Raw genomic sequence first — 21,153 nt, forward strand, 5'->3', positions numbered from 1 at the left:
AAGTGAAATAACATTGTCTTTAGTTTAGGATGACGTCGCCTTACGTTCATTCTTTTGACGTCCAGTGTGAATTACATTACCTTTAATTTATTTAACAATTGGCTTATTTGCATTGATAAGGTCCTATTTCATAGATACATTTCTATAGCAACACATTTGCTTTTCAGAATATCGTTGTTTATTCCGTTGCCTCTATCAACAAAGATAGGTGTCAATCTTGGTTGTTTCTAGAAACGTTGAGGAATATTGTTTCGATTACGCATTTGTTTGGGGTTCCGATACATCATCTTTGCATACATCTTTGGCTAAGCGTGTATCTGTGCTTGCAGAAAATATTATGTGTAGTGGAAGTTGTTCGTTGGGTGATGTTGCGTGTTTAAATTATTTAGTGTATCTTAAACTGTGTGATTAACGACCAGGTTAATGTATATTTTAATTTTCTGAAATGGCGAACATTGCTGCACAGAGAATCAAACGAGAATTCAAAGAAGTCATTAAAAGTGAAGAGGTAAATTCTAGTTACGCTTAATATATGACAAATATTGTTTGAGATGTGTTTATCAGAACTGAAGTTTGCCAATTTGTGTTTACAGTCTTTGGATATTATAGTGTCATAAACCTCCACCTAGTTTGTTTTTGTATGCTGACCTACTTTCACACGCAGGAACGCAATGGATTTAAAGTAGTTATTTTATCATGAGTTATTTGTGAAAGGGTGGCGAGCAACATTCCTAACTGTGATAATATATCACAGTGCATAGTTGTGGAAATATAGTACAGCATATGACACTGAGGAAATCCACTGTTAACACTGTTTAGTACGTATCGTTAGAAGTGCTCTTGATAGTTCAGTCGCCGTGTAAACAGATGCAAGAGATGCAATTTATATTTCTTAGTGAACTGACATTGGCTACAATCATGTGTTTTGGTGCGTTGGAACCTCTTTGTCCATATAGTATTAGTCGTATATATAGCTTTTTATGTTGCTTATGTAAAGTGAATTACTGTAGAGAAGACTTGATCCTTAGGGGATGGAATGATGTAGCCACATGATCATTTTATTTACCAACTCACACACTAAGTCGGGAACTGTTTATTTATGATATTACAGGCAGACGTTCATTGACTCTTGGAGCTACAACGCTGTGTCATTGTCATTTTTTAATCAAAGCAGTCGTGTACTTGGTAGTCGTGCAAGTTTCTTGATCTTACATATGGGAAATAATGCTAACCCTTTCACTTGTTGGGCACTGTGTGTTGTAACGCTAGCCACTTTAGCTTTGTTACTCATCACAAATCATTTGTGATTGCTGCAGCAATATCCACTTACATGCATTGATTCTAATCTTATACAGTTGCACTCTGTATTTTAATAGATTGTGTTGTTTATTCATTGTATGAAAAGTAACATATTCCAGTTTGTGTACATATTCTCCCATGAATGTTTAAGGCTGTAAGGTCCAGTAGGACCTTTAGTGTGAGGTTTCTTCCCCCTTGATAAAGAAAATAAAGTCTGGAGCGGAGCCCCTTTATTTATCCTTGCTGATGTATGATACTTGCAAATATTGTGCATAGAAATATTCGTTGGAGGTGTCCCTGTTATAAAATGCAGACTTTTCACCAAGAAGAGGCAGATTTTCACATAACTCCAGTTACTCCTGTCTTCTGCCATCCTCTTCAAATCGCGTAATTTCTACTTGCCTTTATGTCATCTATCGTCTTGTATCTCCTCCTTCCTTTCAGTCTCCTCTCATGAACTAGACCTTCCAAAGTGTCTGTTAGTAGGCATTCCCACCTCATCAAATGTCCCATCCAGTTCTTCTTCCTTTCTCTTATAACCTGTATCAGTCTTCTTCTCTCACCAACAATTTCCAACACTTACTTTTCCATCCAGCTTATCCTCTTCATTCTCCACTGCACCCACATATGAAATGCTTCTAGCCGTTTCTCATTATCTCATCTCACTGTCCATGTTTATGCCCTGTAGAGTGCCACGCTCCGGGTAAAACACCTGCCAAGTCTTTACCTCAGACTTTCATCTAGTGTGCCACATAATAATCTCTTCTTTATATTGAGTGCCTCCTTCACAGTGGTGTGACTGTAAATTCCTGTGTATGCTACAGATGAATCTGTTATCACAGTATTTATTTTATATTCCCATTCATTGGTTTTTTGATGTCTCAACGAAATTGTTGCCCTCCTACATAACCTAGGCATATAAAATCATTCATCTTGGCAACAAATTGGTGCTCTCCTAGGACATTTGTAGGTAAACAGACTGTAAAAAATACTGGTGGATACAACCAGAGAACTGTGTCCATGAAGATCGCTGTTCATACTTGACCAGAAGAAAAAGTAAAGAAAAATGCTGTAATTCAAAATGCAGCATCACCTGACCCAAATGCTAAACAGCCAATCAAAAACAGGAACAAGTTGAAAGTGAGCTCCAAAACTGATCATGTTTCTTTTTCAGTGTTTCCTGAGACTCAGCAAGACAACATTTAAGACCAGGTGGAGTGTGAAGTCAATTTCAAAGAGCCAGTGGATCACGGAGTGCCACATTCTTCATTGGTTGCAGATTTGCATCCACACTTGTCAGCTCTGAGAATATTTTTAAAAGTTCAAGCCAATGGCGATTCCGATGACCTGTTTGGCACTGGAGCCTCTATCTCACCTGATTTGCACACCATGCTCGTACATATTTTACCCTCTCAATCAGTGCAAAATGCTATTCTGGGTCATGACCCACCATTTTGGGTCTCCCCCCCCCCTCCTCCTCCTCCACAAACTCACCCGCAGAGTGATCATTCAGTGGAATTTTAATTGGTATTATTGACATCTCTCTGAACTGCAACAGAGTTATTGCCATCCTACTTGACAGTCAGCATTCAGCATAGCCCTATACCTTCATACATTACTGTTCCTACTGTTCACAGTCAGCATAGCCCTATAAGAAAAACTGCTCTCTACCAATCCCTATCCTACCCTCATAAATTACTGTTCCTACAGTAGGTATAAACTGTGCCACGTGCAGAGGGCCATCAGGAGGACTCTGTATGCTCATTCTCACTGATGGTCATAGCGAGAAGGTGCCTTTTTTGCATATGTAGTAGTAATCGCTGTGGTGGTTCAGATAACCACTACTTTCATCTTCCACAATATTAATGCACCTTTTGATAGAGAAATAATGTCCTGAGGTGATCAGCTTGAGGGCAGCAACTCCCTCCAGTCTTCCACCCACTTGGGGATTTCAGTGTGAGGGAGCATCAGACAGTCTGGAAGTGGTCTCCCGATGGAGCAGCTACTTTCTAATTTCTACTGCTAATCTCAATGATGAAACCACTTGCCACTTTGTTTTAGTGTAGATCATGGCACTTCTCATGCACAAAAATATCTGTGAAAGTGATCACTTTGATGTACTTGTCACTTCCATGCCACTATTAATCAAGCCTCCCCCCACTTCCCCAGACAGTACTAGTGTTATAATAAGTGCCAGAAGAGAGCAAGTCACAAAGGAGATTGTTAATGATCTTTTTCAGATATAAGTTGTTGTTGTTGTCTTCAGTCCTGAGACTGGTTTGATGCAGCTCTCCATGCTACTCTATCCTGTGCAAGCTTCTTCATCTCCCAGTACCTACTGCAACCTACATCCTTCTGAATATGTTTAGTGTATTCATCTCTTGCTCTCCCTCTACGGTTTTTACCCTCCACGCTGCCCTCCAATACTAAATTTGTGATCCCTTAATGTCTCAGAACATGTCCTACCAACCGATCCCTTCTTCTAGTCAAGTTGTGCCACAAGCTTCTCTTCTCCCCCAATTCTATTCAATACCTCCTCATTATTTATGTGATCTACCCATCTAATCTTCAGCATTCTTCTGTAGCACCACATTTTGAAAGCTTCTATTCTCTTCTTGTCTAAGCTATTTATCGTCCACGTTTCACTTCCATACATGGCTATACTCCATACAAATACTTTGAGAAACGACTTCCTGACACTTAAATCAATACTCGATGTTAACAAATTTCTCTTCTTAAAAAACGCTTTCCTTGCCATTGCCAGTTTACATTTTATATCCTCTTTACTTCGACCATCATCAGTTATTTTGCTCCCCAAATAGCAAAACTCCTTTACTACTTTAAGTGTGTCATTTCCTAATCTAATTCCCTCAGCATCACCCGACTCAATTCGACTACATTCCATTATCCTCGTTTTGCTTTTGTTGATGTTCATCTTATACCCTGTCCATTCTGTTCAACTGCTCTTCCAAGTCCTTTGCTGTCTCTGACAGAATTTCAATGTCATCAGTGAACCTCCAAGTTTTTATTTCTTCTCCATGGATTTTAATATCTACTCCGAACTTTTCTTTTGTTTTCTTTATTGCTTGCTCAATATGCAGATTGAATAACATCGGGGATAGGCTACAACCCTGTCTCACTCCCTTCCCAACCTCTGCTTCCCTTTCATGTCCCTCGACTCTTATAACTGCCATCTGGTTTCTGTACAAATTGTAAATAGCTTTTCGCTCCCTGTGTTTTACCCCTGCCACCTTCTGAAGGTGGCAGATATAAGTAGTACTCTGAAAATGGGCATTCTAAATTTTGAGGAAACACAGTATATCCAGTTCTGTAAAACAGCTAGTCATACCAACAATTGATGTAGCACATGAATGGGAGTCGGCAAATAGGGTAGAATGCTCCAAATTTGTTGGTGGACACTTACACATTGATGAAAACTTGTACAAGAAGAATGATATTGCTGAGCTTCTCAAAAAGTTAAGTTCGGCTGTGTGTGCTCTTCATATAATTGCTAGTCTTGGAAGCAAACAAATAAACTTCCTGACATATTTTGCATATTCCTGCTCAATAACATCTTACGCAACTATTTTCTGTGTTAACTAACCCATTAGAAAGTATTAATTGCACAAACAGGCAGTAAGAGTAATATACAGTATTCGCTCACAGTTGTCATATAGGTAACTTGTCAAGGAGTTGGGCATTTTAACTGTGCTGTCACAATACATATATTTGGTAATGAAACTCGCAATAAATAATCCATCAAAATTTGAGAACAACAATGATGTCCATACTTTTTCACTGCAGGAAAAAATTACCTTTATTACCCGTTTTTGCCCAATAACATAAAATGTCTGACAGGTAGGTTTTAAATCTAACCTAAAATCATTTCTCCTGGACAACTCATTCTATTCCATGGATGAATTTCGATTTGAGAAATGGAGTCGCATGAGTAGGATTAAAAAATGATGTGTTTAGTAATATTAATACTACTCGGATACATATTCTGTAAACTGACTCATTCCACAGCAGTTCGATAAAAGAATCATTCAGACTATCTATGGAACATGTAACTAACTAAACCAGCCAGCCACCGTGCTGGGAATTTGTGAGATAACTTTAGTTCAGGTGTAATTGGCAACGTCATCACAGATGACTTTGCTGAAGTCTTCTATGCTGCCTCTTCAGGAATTATTGTCTTCCTCCCAGGTATTGGCCAAGCTGCATGATCCATTTGTCCGCTAATGGCAAATGATTGTCATCAGCCTCTTACTTAATGATGGTATCTACCAACTCATCTGTCCTTGCTGAAAGCTTTGCATACCACTTGGCAGTTACATCAGCCTCTACTTCCTATTACAGAACTTCACAAGTGTGTAAATAGTGGGTGAATGATGAGTTTCTTTTACTGTAAACTGCCTTGAGCCGTGGAATGAATGAGGATTGTGTAGAATCCTCAACAAGGCCTAACACCATGACTCAATTCACAGTCAAATGATTTTGCACTTCAAAATGGATCATAAATGCTACCTAATTATGGTTACCAATCGTATCTGGTTAGAGAGGAATTCTCCTCTAAGTAATGGGGCAGTACCGTCATCCCAGTCCCAAGGCCAGGCAAACACTTAGTTACCATTGATAGCGACAGACCAAGCAGTCTACAAAAATTTTACACAAATTGTTCAATAAATTTGAACATCAGTTGTGCTGTACCCTTTAATCACACATCCCGTTGTCCACCCATTAGTGTGACTTTCTGGAGGACTGGCCCACAACTGACCACCTAATATAGTTGGGAATGACATACTGCATGCCTTCAACATCACCATCTTATTGCTGTCTGTTTCAGTTTGCATAAGGAGTGTGATACTGCCTGGCATCAACCACATCTTAACCTTTCTTCACAGTTGGGATTTCTGAAATGTTTTATCAATTTATTTTACCACAACTTTTTGTTTCCTCTACTGTTTATTTGTGATAGTCAGTGCATCCCTCAGTTCCCCATAGGTCCAAGAGATGGTGATCCTCAGAGCGCAGTATTGGGCCTACACTCTCTCTTATAGCCATCAGTAAACTCCCACATGTGGGTCTGGGTGTTAGAATAGGCCCGAAGTATTCCTGCCTGTCGTAAGAGGCGACTAAAAGGAGTCTCAAACATTTTGGCCTTTATTTGATGGTCCCCTGTAGCATTTGACCTCCATTTTTCAAAATTTGTCGATAATGTACTTCTTAGCTCTTCTGGGCCTGGTATCCAGCACAGTAGCCAGTCCATTATGGTGGGGCTACCCTGTACTCTGTTGGTTGTAGCCCCCTGACCACACGGATCGCTCTTCTATTGCCTGCACCATTAACTCCCCAAGTATGCCAAGGAGTAGATGCCCCTCACCCTGCGGCATTGGGACTCCCGGCAGTGGCCATCCTGCCAGGTGACCTTTGCTGCAGCTGGGTGGCACCTGTGCGGAGGGCCCCTGGTCAGAGTGGGTGGCATCAGGGTGGATGACATGCTGTGAAGTATAGTACATCATCTCTTGCTGGTGGTCAGCAAATATCAGCAGTCTCCAAGTGGTCAAGTTCTAACTTCAATGCTAAGAAATACGAACCCAAATCGTCCCCCTCCCCTCGGCCACACCATTGGAGGAACACCAGGCTAAGGATGGCAGCGAAGCTTATTCATCCCGGTACCTTGTATGAAGGAGAGTTGATGGGAATCTTTCTTGTCAATGAAACCTCTGATTTTTGTGGAGCATTTAGGGGACAAGTTTGGGGAGATGGAGGGCTTGTCCATCTTGATCAAAACAGCATTCTCTGTCCAGTCATGGGCACTACTTGCCTGTGACAAGCTGGGGATGTTTCTGTTTCCATAATGCCCCATAAGAGCTTAAATATGGTCCAGGGTATCATATTTCAAAGAGACCCTCTTTTGCAGTCTGACGATGAGCTGTGCACCAATTTAGAGCGGCGAGGTGTCCGTTTCATCCGGTGCGTCCTGCATCCACTGGGGTCCGAGGGATAATCAGGTTGGCTCCAGTGCCTTCATCTTGGTCTTTGAGGGTCAAGGTGATGGTCTACTGCTGTGATGTGAAGCCGTATATCCCTCCCCCGATGTGGTGCTTTAAGTGCTGGAAGTTCGGCCTTCTGTCTTCCCACTGTACTTCCAGCGTCATTCGTTGGGACTGTGGATGTCCTTTACATCCCAATACTGCCTGTACCCCACCTACCATCTTTGTCAGCTGCGGAGAGCACCATTCGCCTTGCTTGCCAGACTGCAGGATTCTCCAGAGAGAAGGCTACATCCTGTTCATATGACGTCATCCTATGCCGCCGCTATGGCAACATTTCTACCATCTTCTGTTCTGCTGCGTACAGTTGGCTCTCAGAGCCATCAGACTCCACCTGCCCCCTTGATAGTGGGGGGCACTTCCCTCCCTGTTGCTCCTGCACAACCTACTTCAGGAGCAACACTCCCCCCCCCCCTCCGTCCCCCAAGCATCGGAGATGTCAGTCCCCACTTTCAGCCAGAAAAGCATAAGTCTTCTTCGGCTTCTCTTGCCAGGAATGGATCCTTTGGGTTACTCCCTTCACCTTCACAGATTCCTACCAGGGGAAAAGCTGACATCTGCCAGTGGTTGCAGCAACCACAGGTAGCTGGTCATAGGTAGGGCTTTGCAGTCATCCTCAGTTCCTGAGACTGAATCGGTGAAGCCCTCCCAGCCGTACCAATGTGGGGAGCAGCGACAGAAACCTAAAAAGAAAAAGACCCCCAAGAACCAAGACACTGCGGTGACACCATCACTACCTACAAGCTCTGTGTCTGAGGATGAGGTGGAGATTCTGCCGTCAGCTGAGGACCTAGATCTCGCTGGGCCCTCAGACACAATGGATGTCGATCGCACAGGTACCCATATGGTGGCAGCAGGTGACCCTGAGGCGTGGCCTTTCCAGTCTCATGATCACATAATCATCCAGTGGAATAGTGGCAGTTTTTTCCACATCCTGGCTGAGATATGGTAACTGTTAAGCTTTACACCTGCTTTGTGCATTGCCCTCCAGGAAACCTGGTTCCCGGCAATGCGGACCCCTGCCCTCTACGGCTATAAGGGATATTACACGAACTGTAATGACTGTAATAGAGTGTCAGGTGGAGTTCGTGTTATCCTAAACTCAGTCTGTATTGAAACAGTGCCCCTTCAAATCCTTCTTGAATCTGTGGCTTTCAGGATAAGGACGATGCAGGAAATAACTGCCTGCAAGGTATATTTTCCTCCGGATGGTGCAGTACCCATGAATGTATTAACTGCACTGATTGATCAACTCCCTAAACATTTCCTACTTTTGGGGGATTTTAATGCGCATAACCCCTTGTGGGGTGGCGCCATGCTTACTGGCCGTGGTAGGGAGGTCGAAAATTTATTGTCACAACTCGACGTCTGCCTCTTAAATACAGGTGCCACCACACATTTCAGTGTGGCACATGACACATATTTGGCCATTGATCTCTTGGTTTGCAGCCCTGGCCTTCTCCTATCTATCCACTGCAGAGCACATGATGACCTGTGTAATAATGACCATTTCCCCATCTTCCTGTCACTCCCCCGGCACCATGCTCATGGACGCCTACACAGATGGGCTTTTAACAATACAGACTGGGAAGCCTTCATCCTTGCTGTCACTGCTGTATTTCCCCAACATGGTGCCATCAATGTTGTCGTTGAGCAGATCACTACAGCGATCATTTCTGTGGCAGAAAATGCGATCTCCCGCTCTGTAGGGGGCCCCCGGTGGAAGGCAGTCTCCTGGTGGTCGCCGAAAGTCACTGAGGCAATGAAAGAGCGTCGGCGAGATCTACAGCGACATAAGTGGCACCCTTCCCTAAAGCACCTGGATTTAAGCAGCTCCATGCCCACGTTTGCTTGCTTATAAAACGACAGAAACAGGAGTGTTGGGAGAGATACGTCTCGACCATTCGGTGCTATACATCACCTTCCCAAGTCTGGACAAAGATCAGATGCCTTTTGGGTACCAGATCCCAACAGATGTCCCTGGCATTAACATCAATGGTGGGTTATCTACCGACACAAACAGGATTATTGAGCACTATGCTCGAGCCTCTGCGTCAGAGAACTACCCCCCAACCTTTCACATCCTCAAACAGCAGATGGAAAGGAAAGTCATCATGTTCACTACACACCACAGTGAACCCTATAACTTCCCATTTACAGAGTGTGAGCTCCTCAGTGCCCTCGCACATTGCCCCGACACTGCTCCTGGGCTGGATCAGATCCACAGTCAGATGATTAACCATCTCTCATCTGACTGCAAGTGACATCTCCTTGTCATCTTCAACTGGATCTGGTCCGATGGTGTCTTTCCATCGCAGTGGTGGAAGAGTACCATCATTCCAGTGCTCAAACACAGTCAAAACCCACTTGATGTGGCTAGCTACTGGGGCATCAGCCTCACCAAATTTCTTTGTAAGCTGCTGGAGCGTATGGTGTTTCGGCGGTTGGGTTGGGTCCTGGAGTCACGTGACCTAATGGCTCCACGTCAGGGTGGCTTCCGCCAGGGTTACTCTACCTCTGATAATCTTGTGTCCTTCGAGTTTGCAATTGGAACAGCCTCTTCCAGACGCCAACATCCTGTTGGCGTCTTTTTTGACTTATGTAAAGCATACTATACCTGGCGACATCATATCCTTGCCACATTGTATGAGTGGGGTCTCTGGGGACCGCTCCCGATTTTTATCCAAAACTTCCTGTGCCCCATACTTTTCGTGTTCATGTTGGTGCCTCCCATAGTTCTCCCCGTATTCGGTAGAATGGCATTCCGCAGGGCTCCTTATTGTGTGTCTCTCTATTTATAGTGGCTATTAACGGTCTAGCAGCAGCTGTAGAGCCATTAGTTTTACCTTCTCTGTATGCAGATGCCTTCTGCATTTACTACTGCTCCTCCAGTACTGGTGTCGCTGAGCAGCACCTACAGGGAGCCATTCACAAGGCGCAGTCATGGGCTCTACCCCACCGCTTCCATTTTTCAGCCGCAAATTTGTGTGTCATGCCTTTCTGTCGGTGTCACACTGTTCATCCAGAACCAGAACTCTACCGTAATGATGATCCCCTTACTGTAGTGGAGACACATCGATTCTTAGGACTGCTTTTCGATGCCCGACTGACTTGTCTACCTCACCTTCCTCAACTTAAGCGGAAGTGCTGGCGGCATCTCAATGCCCTCCGCTGCCTGAGCAACACCAATGGGGGTGCAGATCGCTTTATGCTGCTGCAGCTCTACAGAGCCCTAGTTCAGTCCCACCTTGACTATGGGAGGGCGGTTCTGTGGCGCCCTCAGCATTGTGTTTACTCGACCCATTGCACCACTGTGGCGTTCGCCTAGTGACGGGAACTTTTAGAACGAGTCTGCTGACCAGTGTCCTGGTGGAGGCCGGAGTTTTCCATTGAAGGTTACGTGTACACAACTGCTGACTAGTTAAATTGCAGATGTTTGTAGTTCTTCTGCGCATCTGAATTACATTCTCCTTTTCCCAACCACGGCGGTTCATCTCCCGCATCGGCAGCCCAGATCAGAGTTCACGATTGCGGTTCGTGTCTGCTCCCTTCTGTCTGTCTGAACTGGAGTCCTTCCCGTTACCACCTCTCTTCGAGGTCCATTGCACATTGCCCTGACCCTGCTCCTGGGCCAGATCGGATCCACAGTCAGATGTTTAAACATCTTTCATCTGACTACAAGTGACATCTCCTCGTCATCTTCAACTGGATCTGGTGCGATGGTGTCTTTCCATCGCAATGGTGGGAGACCACCATCATTCCAGTGCTCAAACTCGGTAAAAACCCAGTTGATGAGGATAGCTGTCATCCCATCAGCCTCACCAACTTTATTTGTAAGCTGTTGGAACATATGGTGTGTCAGCGGTTCGGTTGGGTCCTGGAGTCATGTGGCCTACTGGCTCCATGTCAGGGCGGCTTCTGCCAGGGTCGCTCTACCACTGATAATCTTGTGTCCCTTGAGTGTGCCATCTAAGCAGCCTTTTCCAGATGCCAACACCTGGTTGCCACTTTTTTGATTTACGAAAAGCATATGACATGACCCGGTGACATAATATCCTTGCCACATTATACGAGTGGTGTCTCAGAGGCCCGCTTCCGATTTTTAACCAAAATTTCCTGTTGCTTTGTACTTTCCATGTCCAAGTTGGTGCCTCCCATAGTACCTGCCATATCCAGGAGAATGGGGTCCCACAGGGCTCTGTATTGAGTGTATATTTTTAGTGGCCATTAATGGTCTAGCAGCAGCTGTAGGGCTTCTCACCTTCTCTGTATGCAGACAACGTCTGCATTTCGTACTGCTCCTCCAGTACTGGTGTCACTGAGCAGCACCTACAGGGAGCCATCCACAAGGTGCAGTCATGGGCTCTAGCCCGTGGTTTCCAGTTTTTGGCCGCAAAGTCGTGTGTTATGCACTTGTGTTGGCATCATACTGTTCATCCAGAACCAGAACTTTACCTTTATGATGGTCAACTCACTGTAGTGTGGACAAGTTGATTCTTAGGACTGCTTTTCGATGCCTGATTGACTTGGCTTCCTCACCTTCGTCAGCTTAAGCGGAAGTGCTGGCAGCACCTCAGTGCCCTGTGCTGCCTTAGCAACACCAACTGGGGTGCAGATCGCTCTATGCTGCTGCAACACTACAGAGCCCTTATTCATTCCCGCATTGACTATGGGAGTCTAGTTTACTGTTCGGTGGTGCCCTCAGCATTGCGTTTACTCGACCCAGTGCACCACTGTGGCGTTCGCCTAGCAACAGAAGCTTTTAGGACGAGTCCGGTGACCAGTGTCTTGGTGGAGCCCGGAGTCCCTCCATTGAAGGTTAGGTGTGCACAACTGCTGGCCACTTACGTTGCACACGTTCATAGTTCTCCTGCACATCCGAATTACCGGCTCCTCTTCCCACCTGTGGCGGTTTCTCTCCCACATTGGTGGCCCAGGTTAGGGCTTCCAATTGCAGTTCGTGTCCGATCCCTTCTTTCCGAACTGGAGTCCTTGCCTTTCCCACCTATACTTGAGGTCCATTCACGTACACCTCCATGGTGCACACCTAGGCCGTGGGTTTGCCAGGACCTTTCACATAGCTCTAAGGACTCAGTTAACTCCGCGGCTCTCCACTGCCACTTGCTCGTGATTCTCGACATGTACCGAGGCCATGAAGTGGTTTACATCAACAGGTCAGTGGCTAATGACAGTTCAGACAGCTGCTGCAACATATGATTTGAGAATTTCATTAATATACAATACTTGCTGTCACACTTGTTTTTGAAGGGATGCAGGTAGTTAGCTCCTGAAACTCTCTCATTTGATGTTGTTATATTGAAGAGAAAATGTGGGGGCAGTCAGAAATGAGAGAAGAAGTTGACCCACAATTGCACACAGTATTATGAATTATGTGAAGCTAAATTAATTCCCTTGGCCATTGCAGGAAGACTTGTTATTGCATATTTACAAAAAAAGTATGATTCTCAGAAATTACTTCATTTGAGATTTTGTTCACCTTACAGGCAAACTTTTATATAATGAGCATTAGTAATCATGAATTAATCTCTGAAAGTTCAGGGGCAACACTTCTCTCAACTTGTTAATAGCAATGCAGATTTAATGCTCAGTTACTTGACAGGAAGGAACTTTGTGTTTCATACATAAAAGTTTAGTTCCAGATGATAACATTCGTTGAGTAAAAGATTTACCACCGCTATAATTGATGTGAACTTGTGAAGCTGTTCAGCTAAAACCTCACGAGGAATAATCTTGTAGGATCAGATGCAACTAAGTTAGAAGATATTCATAATCTTTATCCAGCTTCAGAAGCTCCAATTCTTCATGTGCCGGACTTCTTGTGGCGTTATAATAAAAACAGTGTTGTAGCAGTTTTTCCAGTGTGATACACCCATGTTATTCCTAGTAAAATAACTTTGTAGTTTGCAAGCCGTTCATAAAAGATCCTCATAGTAACAGTGACACCTCTTCACAACTTTGTTGGGTGCAGTGGAAAGTAATGAAGAACTTTTGAAAACTTGACCTGCCATATCATCTGAAGGTACAAGAAATCCTCGTAAGTCGACATTGAAATCCCAAAGTTTCAAATGTTATCGTAATCCTTGATGGGTACTATCTCCTAATTGCATAGGAATTAAATATTTTGTAATGGAAGGGAGGTACGTGAAGGAACTATTCGGCACTATTTATGCCTTTTGCAGACAATCAGAATTTGTAAGGAAGATGACATTGAGCTTCTCTGATCTTCCATAATACATATATATACGAAGACAGTAACTAGTTCTCGAAAGAACAGTTACTGTTGATGACCGTGCAGCTTTTCCCTGGAATAAGTGATGACTAACTGACAACCTCAGCTGCCGACAGGTGTTGTTGTTATACCTCGATGTGGACAGCTGAAAATGCGTGCCCCGACCGGGACTCGAACCCGGGATCTCCTCCTTACATGGCTTACATCATTTATTCCAAGGAAAAGCTGCACTGCCATCAACAGTAACTGTTCTTTCGAGAACTAGTTACTGTCTTCATATATATAGTTAAAGGTTACCCAGCCATTGACCTTCGTCTGTGCGAATGCGCACAGGTTGCCCAAAACTCTTACGGGAATCGCCAAAGCGTGCGCGAGTAACGAGTGGGTGGGCAAATGTCTATAAGGTACAATACATATGTAGAATTGTGGACAATTGGGAATGTGAGTCTCACGGGAAGCGTGCAAGGGATAAGTCCCTGCAGTCGCGCTATTCATCTGTGTCCTCGGTGGCTCAGATGCATAGAGCGTCTGCCATGTAAGCAGGAGATCTCGGGTTCGAGTCCCGGTCGGGGCACGCATTTTCAGCTGTCCACATCGAGGTATAACAACACCTGTCGGCAGCTGAGGTTGTCAGTCAGTCATCATTTATTCCATAATACAGACACCACTTAGATTAAAATATTTAGCTCCTGCAATATGATCTGTCTGCTGTACGTAATAAAATATGTTACTGGTACATTATATACCTGCACATTGTTATGTACTTTATTTCTACAGCTTGTTTCATTTCCTCACTATGTTTGAACAATTATTTTGTGGTGCATAAGCAAGCCAATAAACCAGTGAAATGAGAAGCCCAGTAAGAAACAAAAAAATATATATTTTTACTGCTTAATTAAGCTAAGAAGTTGTAAAAATTGTAAGTTTTCCAAGAATGCCAAGTGACAAATCACTGACTACTGTATTGTTATCTGCTGAGAAGGATGCTTCTTTACAGAGCGTAGGGGAACGATGCGGGAGACCCGCACCGCCTTACTAGGCAAGGTCCTAATGGAGGTGGTTTGCCGTTGCCTTCCTCAGACCATAATGGGGATGAATGATGATGACGACACAACAACACCCAGTAGTCTCGAGGCAGGAAAAATCCCTGACCCCGCCGGGAATCGAACCTGGGACCCCGTGCTCGGGAAGCGAGAACGCTACCGCGAGAAGGATGCATGGGATAGGATTGTGACAGTGGTTCAGCTGTCCATTATGACATGTCTAGAGTCTGTCCTAAAAACATTTTCATGACTGCAGTTAACATCAGCATTATAACTGTGACTGGCTTGATGGTGTTTAATTGCTGTAAATTTATTAAATTCTCTCTCTTTTTAGTGCACTGTCACTTGCTGAATGTTACTGGTCAACTTGTCCATTTGTGTGTGTGTGTGTGTGTGTGTGTGTGTGTGTGTGTGTGTGTGTGCTGTCAGTATCTACTTTATAAATAGTTAATTAATATTGGTACTGTGATTCTTGAGTTTCTCCCGGCGTATTTGATAATCAAAATATCCACGGGTGTGCTGCCGGTCTATAGTGTCCAACGGGCACACTATAGACCGGCAGCACACCCGTGGATATTTTGAATATTGGTACTGAGTACACAATTACTGCAAAATGCATTTTTCATCAGATACATGTTTACTTTCATTCAGTTAAAACATCTATAACAGTAAGAGTTTTCTGATCTGTATGCTTTCAGTGGGGATGTGATGTCTGCTTGCTCATTTTACTAGAATTTTCCTCTTAAGCACTTAGGCTGAACATAAAAAAATAAAATAAAATGGGAGACCATAATGGTTAACAGTGAAACAAAACAAAACAAAACTGACATTGAAGGCTAGTAATAAGGCATTCCTCAGGTGCCCAGTAACACAGACATGGCCCAGCACAAAGCAGAAGGGACAAAAGGGAAGAACTGTTTCTCCACCAGCCACTGCACAGCATTTGCACCTTGCTACCTGAAAAATTTCGGGTTGATCTGCACTTGATCAGCATTTGAATCTACAGAGAGCCACAAAGCTGCCCACTATACTTTTCATTAACTTTTGCAGCAAAACAATGCAGTGGACAAAAGAAAGTGGGACAATCAAGGTTGTGTAGAATTTAATCTTTTTTAAATCAATATAGAGTGCTGTTACTTGAAAAATGCACCGTTTCAAGTCATTAACTAAAAATTGAAAAATCTCAGAAAGGCAAACTGCACACTGCACCATCAAATGGCTGTGTTTAATTGTTGTAGCAGTGATGCAGTGTACATCACATTATGACCATATGATCCATCAAGCTGCTGATGTGTCCATTCCGAAACTTAATATTGCAGCACCTTCAGCAACTAGACCAGGAGTTCAGGAAATTTTTCCAGAAGCCATATTGAACAGTATTGAAGAAAAATTTAATTCCATGAAGTAGTAATTTTAAGTAGCGCATGCTTGGGAATCCACATGAAGAGACCCACATATCGGCTTAGGAACCATGGAAAGAAGCCCAACTGAGGCGTTGGAATCTCGATGAAGAAACCAGCAAACACAACCATCTGCATGTAACAGGATAAGCAATGTTTGACAGTGTCAAATCATACATGCTTACTTCCATGATAGTGTTAGAAACTGACTCAATAATGGTTTGGAACTGGTTGAGTCATCAAATTTCCGTTGTTAGTTGGGACACGAGCATTAATCTACGAGTTGTCATTCTTGCTTCGGAAAGAAGAATTTCAGAAATGACCCTTTTGCAATATTTACATCTGAACTTTGCTCATTTATTGTAATTTTAAATTCAACACCATGTTTGTGATTGAGTATAATCAGAAATAAATGACTAAGCAAGAAAAGATGCTTATACAACCAAGTCCCTGGCATCGAAAACAAGTATGCCAAATTGTAGTTCTTTTACATGTTTTTCTTCCTGAGATATATGATGCCAAAGAGGGTCAAAAACCTATGCATTTTCTCTTCAGGTTTTCTTTTTTAATCACTTTAATCTGTTTACATTTTGTCACTTTTTTTTTTTTTTTCTGATTCACAGCCATAAGTTATCCAAGACCTGAAAGTGAGAGTTTCCTACTTGCTTCTGACTTGTAATGAAAGAGCTTCAAACATTCATTTTTGTTCATTTCCACACACATTCATCAAAAAGCTAGCCATATAGAAGGCCACTGTTTCTCATATACTTAAGCTTATGATTTAAAATTTTACGCAGATTCATTTCTGGGATAGCTGTACACCCACAGCAAATTTCACAAAAATTGAAGCTCAAGGAGTGGGAGACCCATGATCACTTGAGATGGAATGACATAACTACCAGTCAAGTGGATCTACCTCTGCACCCGAAATCCAGTGCATTAGCCGGTCCGTTGTGGTGGGGTTGTCATGTACTCTCTCAGTGGTAGCCCCCTGACAATGCAGGGATTGCGCTGCTGATGCCTGAGCTGTAACCTTCACATGTCAGCCAAGGAATAAGTGCCTATCCATTTCGGGTTACCGGGACTCCCGGCAATGGCTACTGTGCCAGGTGGCCTTTGCCACGGTGAGATCCTCACGTCAGAGTGAGTGACATTGGGGCGGATGATCCGCAATGACATGGATCAAACTCGGCCATCTCAACAGTCAGGAACAGGGAAAGCATAGGTTTACAGTCCTATGTCACTTTAGTCTTTGGCCATGCCTCAAGACGAAAGCCAGTTAAGGAGAAATGGAAGTGGACAGTTTGCTATCCCAAAAATCTTTTGGTCGCCAACATCGAGGACCTACTGGTTTGCATCTACAATTCTGGACACTGAGCCACATAGGCATTCCAGAAAATGAACTAGATGACTGTCTAGCTAAAGGCACAACTGCAGGAGATCGACTTTGTCAGAATACCAGGGACAGAATTACTATTACAACATTGATGCAATTTTTTGATGCGCTGAGAATTGGAAAAGCAGAATATTATGACCCAAACCAAGTTAAGAGTGATGAAGGGGTCCACTAATGTGTGGCATACATCCTTCCAGGCCTCCCAGAAAGATGGCATTGTGCTGACTCTACATAGGCCACATAAGATTCGCCCATGAGTTCCTTCTGCATCTGGAGGATCCTCCTCAAAGCAGTTGTGGTAGTCTGCTGACGATAGCACATGTTCTTGTTGCGTGTGCCCTGCTGGCCAATCTGTGACATACTTTCAGCTTGCCTACCTCACTACCTCAGATGCTTGCAGATGACAAGACAGCCACTACTAAAGTGTTGCATTTTCTTAGGGAGAGTAGGTTGAAAAATTAACTATAATACTCCCCCACTTACAGTGTTAGGATTGGTTGTGGGGGTAGGGGGGGGGGAGAGTGTGCCTCCCTCTGTGGCGTGTACCCCCATGCGACTGCAGGTTAATTTCTTCCTCCCTCACTTTGACGTGCCTTTAGACCTTCTTGTGCATGATGCTGCCTGGGTTATCCCTGTTTTCTTTTACCTATCATGTTACAACTGCTGTCACACCCTTTTTTAAACTCTTTGACTTGCTTGTATAGTTGGAGCTGCCAAGTCCCCACTTTTTTTACATGTTTCCCTCATTAAATGAATGGACTGATGGTCCAGTAGTTTAATTGCTTTAAACACACAATCATCATCATCATCATCATTCTTACATATGTGTGTAATATACACTACTGAATGCAGTGGAGGAAAAGCTATGTTCATTGATGTGAATTAACATGTGAATTTTTGTTGTTCCAGGTTGCAAAATGTGCGATAAAGGTGGAACTAGTGAATGACAATTACACTGAACTGAAAGGAGAAATTGCAGGTCCTCCAGAAACACCATATGAAGGTGGAACCTTTGTTTTGGAAATAAAAGTACCAGAAACTTATCCATTTAATCCCCCAAAGGTATTTTTGTGTACTAAAAAACTGTATTTTTACCTGGAATGATATGCAGTAGTGCAATACAAAAGCAGGCTAGGGTGCTATGTTTTCAGCTAATGCTTAGTTTGAATGCTTGTGATTATAAGGGCCTCAGCATGGACGGGTCTGGTGGGAAGTGGGTTGGGAGAGGAAAAAGACGTAAGGAAGGATAGGATGGTATGAAGGTGCATGGGAGCAGAAGAATGGAGATTGTGACACCCCAATGGCAGGTTCTCACTCAGGAATGGTAGGGGGTGTTATAGGAAACAATATAGAAAATTGTGTGACATAAGCATAAAACAACAGTTTCCATATGCTTGTTTCAGAGAATCTGGTTGGTATGATCCTCATGTAACATGTGAAGCAGCTATTGTCAAGCTGCCTCGTGTCATAGTGTGGCAGTTACGTTTCTTCACCGTATTCAGTTGGTTTTACTCATATGATTTGCCAAAGATATTTATTTATAAAATAAGTTAATAAATAATAAAATAACTATTTCTAAAATCCTTGACAGTGTACTGAGTGCTTTGATAATATCTTTTACAAAAGATGGAGTTGTCCCTGCTTTAATATTAAAGTGATGTTAAACAAATTATACAATATAATAAGGGGTATAGTGGCAGTACAGAAGCTGCACTGTGGCATGGCAGCAGTGTTGATATATAATATGGTTATTTTCAAAAGTATCCCTTCTTCTGACAGTACAGGATTTGTTGCTGACAAGATAGAACTGTTCTTTCATAGTTACGTAATATATAGCATCTAAAAAATGGAAAATCCAGGATGGAATGGAACAGGATTATGAAAACAATATTTGCTGCTCATCAAATAGTGGAGATGCTAAGTCACAGATAGGCACAACAGAAAGACTGTCGGAAAGTGAACTTTCAGCCAACAAGGCCTTCATCAAAAATAGACAAAACACACACACACAAGACCTGTCTCTTGACAGCTGAAGCCAGTCTTGTGAGCAGCAGTGCTTGATGAGAGAGACAACCGTGTTTTTGGGTAAGGAGGAGGCTAGGGGGAGGGGGGGTAGGAGGGGTTTGCAGGCTAAGAGTGGGGGACAGAAAAGTGCTGCTTGTGGGAGCATACAGGAATGAGGTGGAGAGTGGGTAGGGCAGCTCAGCTAGGTGCAGTCAGGAGGTTTGGCGAGGGTGGGGGGTTAGCTTAAAAGAAGGAGAGAAGTAAAAAGACTTGGGGTGCATTGGTGGAATAGAGGGCTGTGTAGCGCTGGAATGGGAATAGGGAAAGTAGTAGATAGGTAAGGACAATGATTAACGAAAGTTGAGGCCAGGAGTGTTACGGGAATTTAGAATATATTGCAGAGAGAGTTCTGACCTGCGTAATTCAGAAAAGCTGGTGTTGGTGGGAAGAATCCGTATGGCACAGGGTGTGAAACAGTCATTGAAATGAAGAACATTGTGTTGGGCGGTGTGCTCAGCAGTGGAGCTGGTCCATCTATTTCTTGGCCACAGTTCGTCAGCCAAGAAAACTGTCTGCTTGACTGACTGTTCAAAACCTCTTTTTCTCAAAACCCCTTTTCCACGGGTATGGATAGATGCTGGAAAACCCTTTGCTGAGCACGCCGCTCAACATGACATTCTTCATTTCAGTGACTGTGTCACACCCTGTGCCATCTGGATCTTCCCAACACCACCAGCTTTTCCAAATTATGCAGGTGGGAACTCTCCCTGCAATATATCCTACATTCCTATAACTGTCCTGGCCTTAACCTTCTTTAGTCATTATACTCACCCATCTAGCCCCTTCTGTGATCTCATTCCAGCACCATACAGCCCTCTATTCCACCAATGCACCCTCAATCTTTTTACTTCTTTACTTTCCCACTACGCACTCCTTCCCCCCCCCCCCACCCCCCCTCCCCCCCACCCTCTGTCTAGTTTCCCTACCAGCTCTCTAGCTTGTCCCTGTACGCTCCCACAAGCAGCACTTTTCCATCCCCCACCCCCACCCCGCTCTTACTGCTCTCCCTCACCCTCCCCGCCCCAGACACCTCCTTACCCCCACCACCCAGTTGCCTCTCTCATCAAGTGCTGCTACTCGCAGTCTGGCTTCACCTGCCAGAGACTGTGGTCATGTTTCCGACAGTCTTTCTGTTGTGCCTATCTGTGACTCTGCATAATATAGCAACTATCATTTTCATAATATTGTTATATAGAATTGAAAGTTGTATGTGTGGATATCTGATAATGGATAAATTGCAAAACATATTATGTGAGCAATAAAGTCATTCCTTGCCTGATGCTTGATTTTTACCATTGCAACACAGTCTTCTTAAATGCAGAACTACTGGTTGTTTTAATTTTAAGTTTGATGTCAGATAACAAGTGACAGAAGAAATATTTTTTTCATATGATATAATTTCAGATTAACAATTTTTGGATTGTTTCCATCACTAGTACTGTGAAACCTTGCTTCTTGCCAAATTCCATTGATTCTAGGTCAACGGGAAATACCTTGTATGTTTTGATGAGTGAGTTTATGAGTATCAAAATATGTGACATAAATGGCTGTATCTTTTGATTGTATTGACTTATAAATTTCAATATTTTACACTGCGAAGGAACCACGAATCTCAGTTTGTGACATAAATTTCAACTTGAATCAT

At 43.4% G+C, this 21,153-nt stretch overlaps 1 protein-coding gene across 2 annotated transcripts in view; it reads left to right on the plus strand.

Moving 5' to 3' along the window:
• The first annotated feature begins 305 nt into the window (after positions 1–305).
• LOC126259599 (ubiquitin-conjugating enzyme E2-22 kDa) overlaps positions 306–21,153 on the plus strand; it is a 102,578-nt gene continuing 81,730 nt past the window's right edge. Inside the window, exons 1-2 of one of the 2 annotated variants that reach the window (XM_049956508.1) lie at positions 306–508; positions 18,354–18,506. In XM_049956508.1, the coding sequence (XP_049812465.1) occupies positions 446–508; positions 18,354–18,506 (216 nt within the window). In that variant the 5' untranslated portion in view covers positions 306–445. Of the gene's footprint in view, positions 509–18,353; positions 18,507–21,153 lie in introns of those variants that run through there. The other variant, XM_049956509.1, reaches the window with a different exon arrangement.

Source organism: Schistocerca nitens, chromosome 5, assembly GCF_023898315.1.
Source record: "Schistocerca nitens isolate TAMUIC-IGC-003100 chromosome 5, iqSchNite1.1, whole genome shotgun sequence".
Classification (NCBI taxonomy): Eukaryota; Metazoa; Arthropoda; class Insecta; order Orthoptera; family Acrididae; genus Schistocerca; species Schistocerca nitens.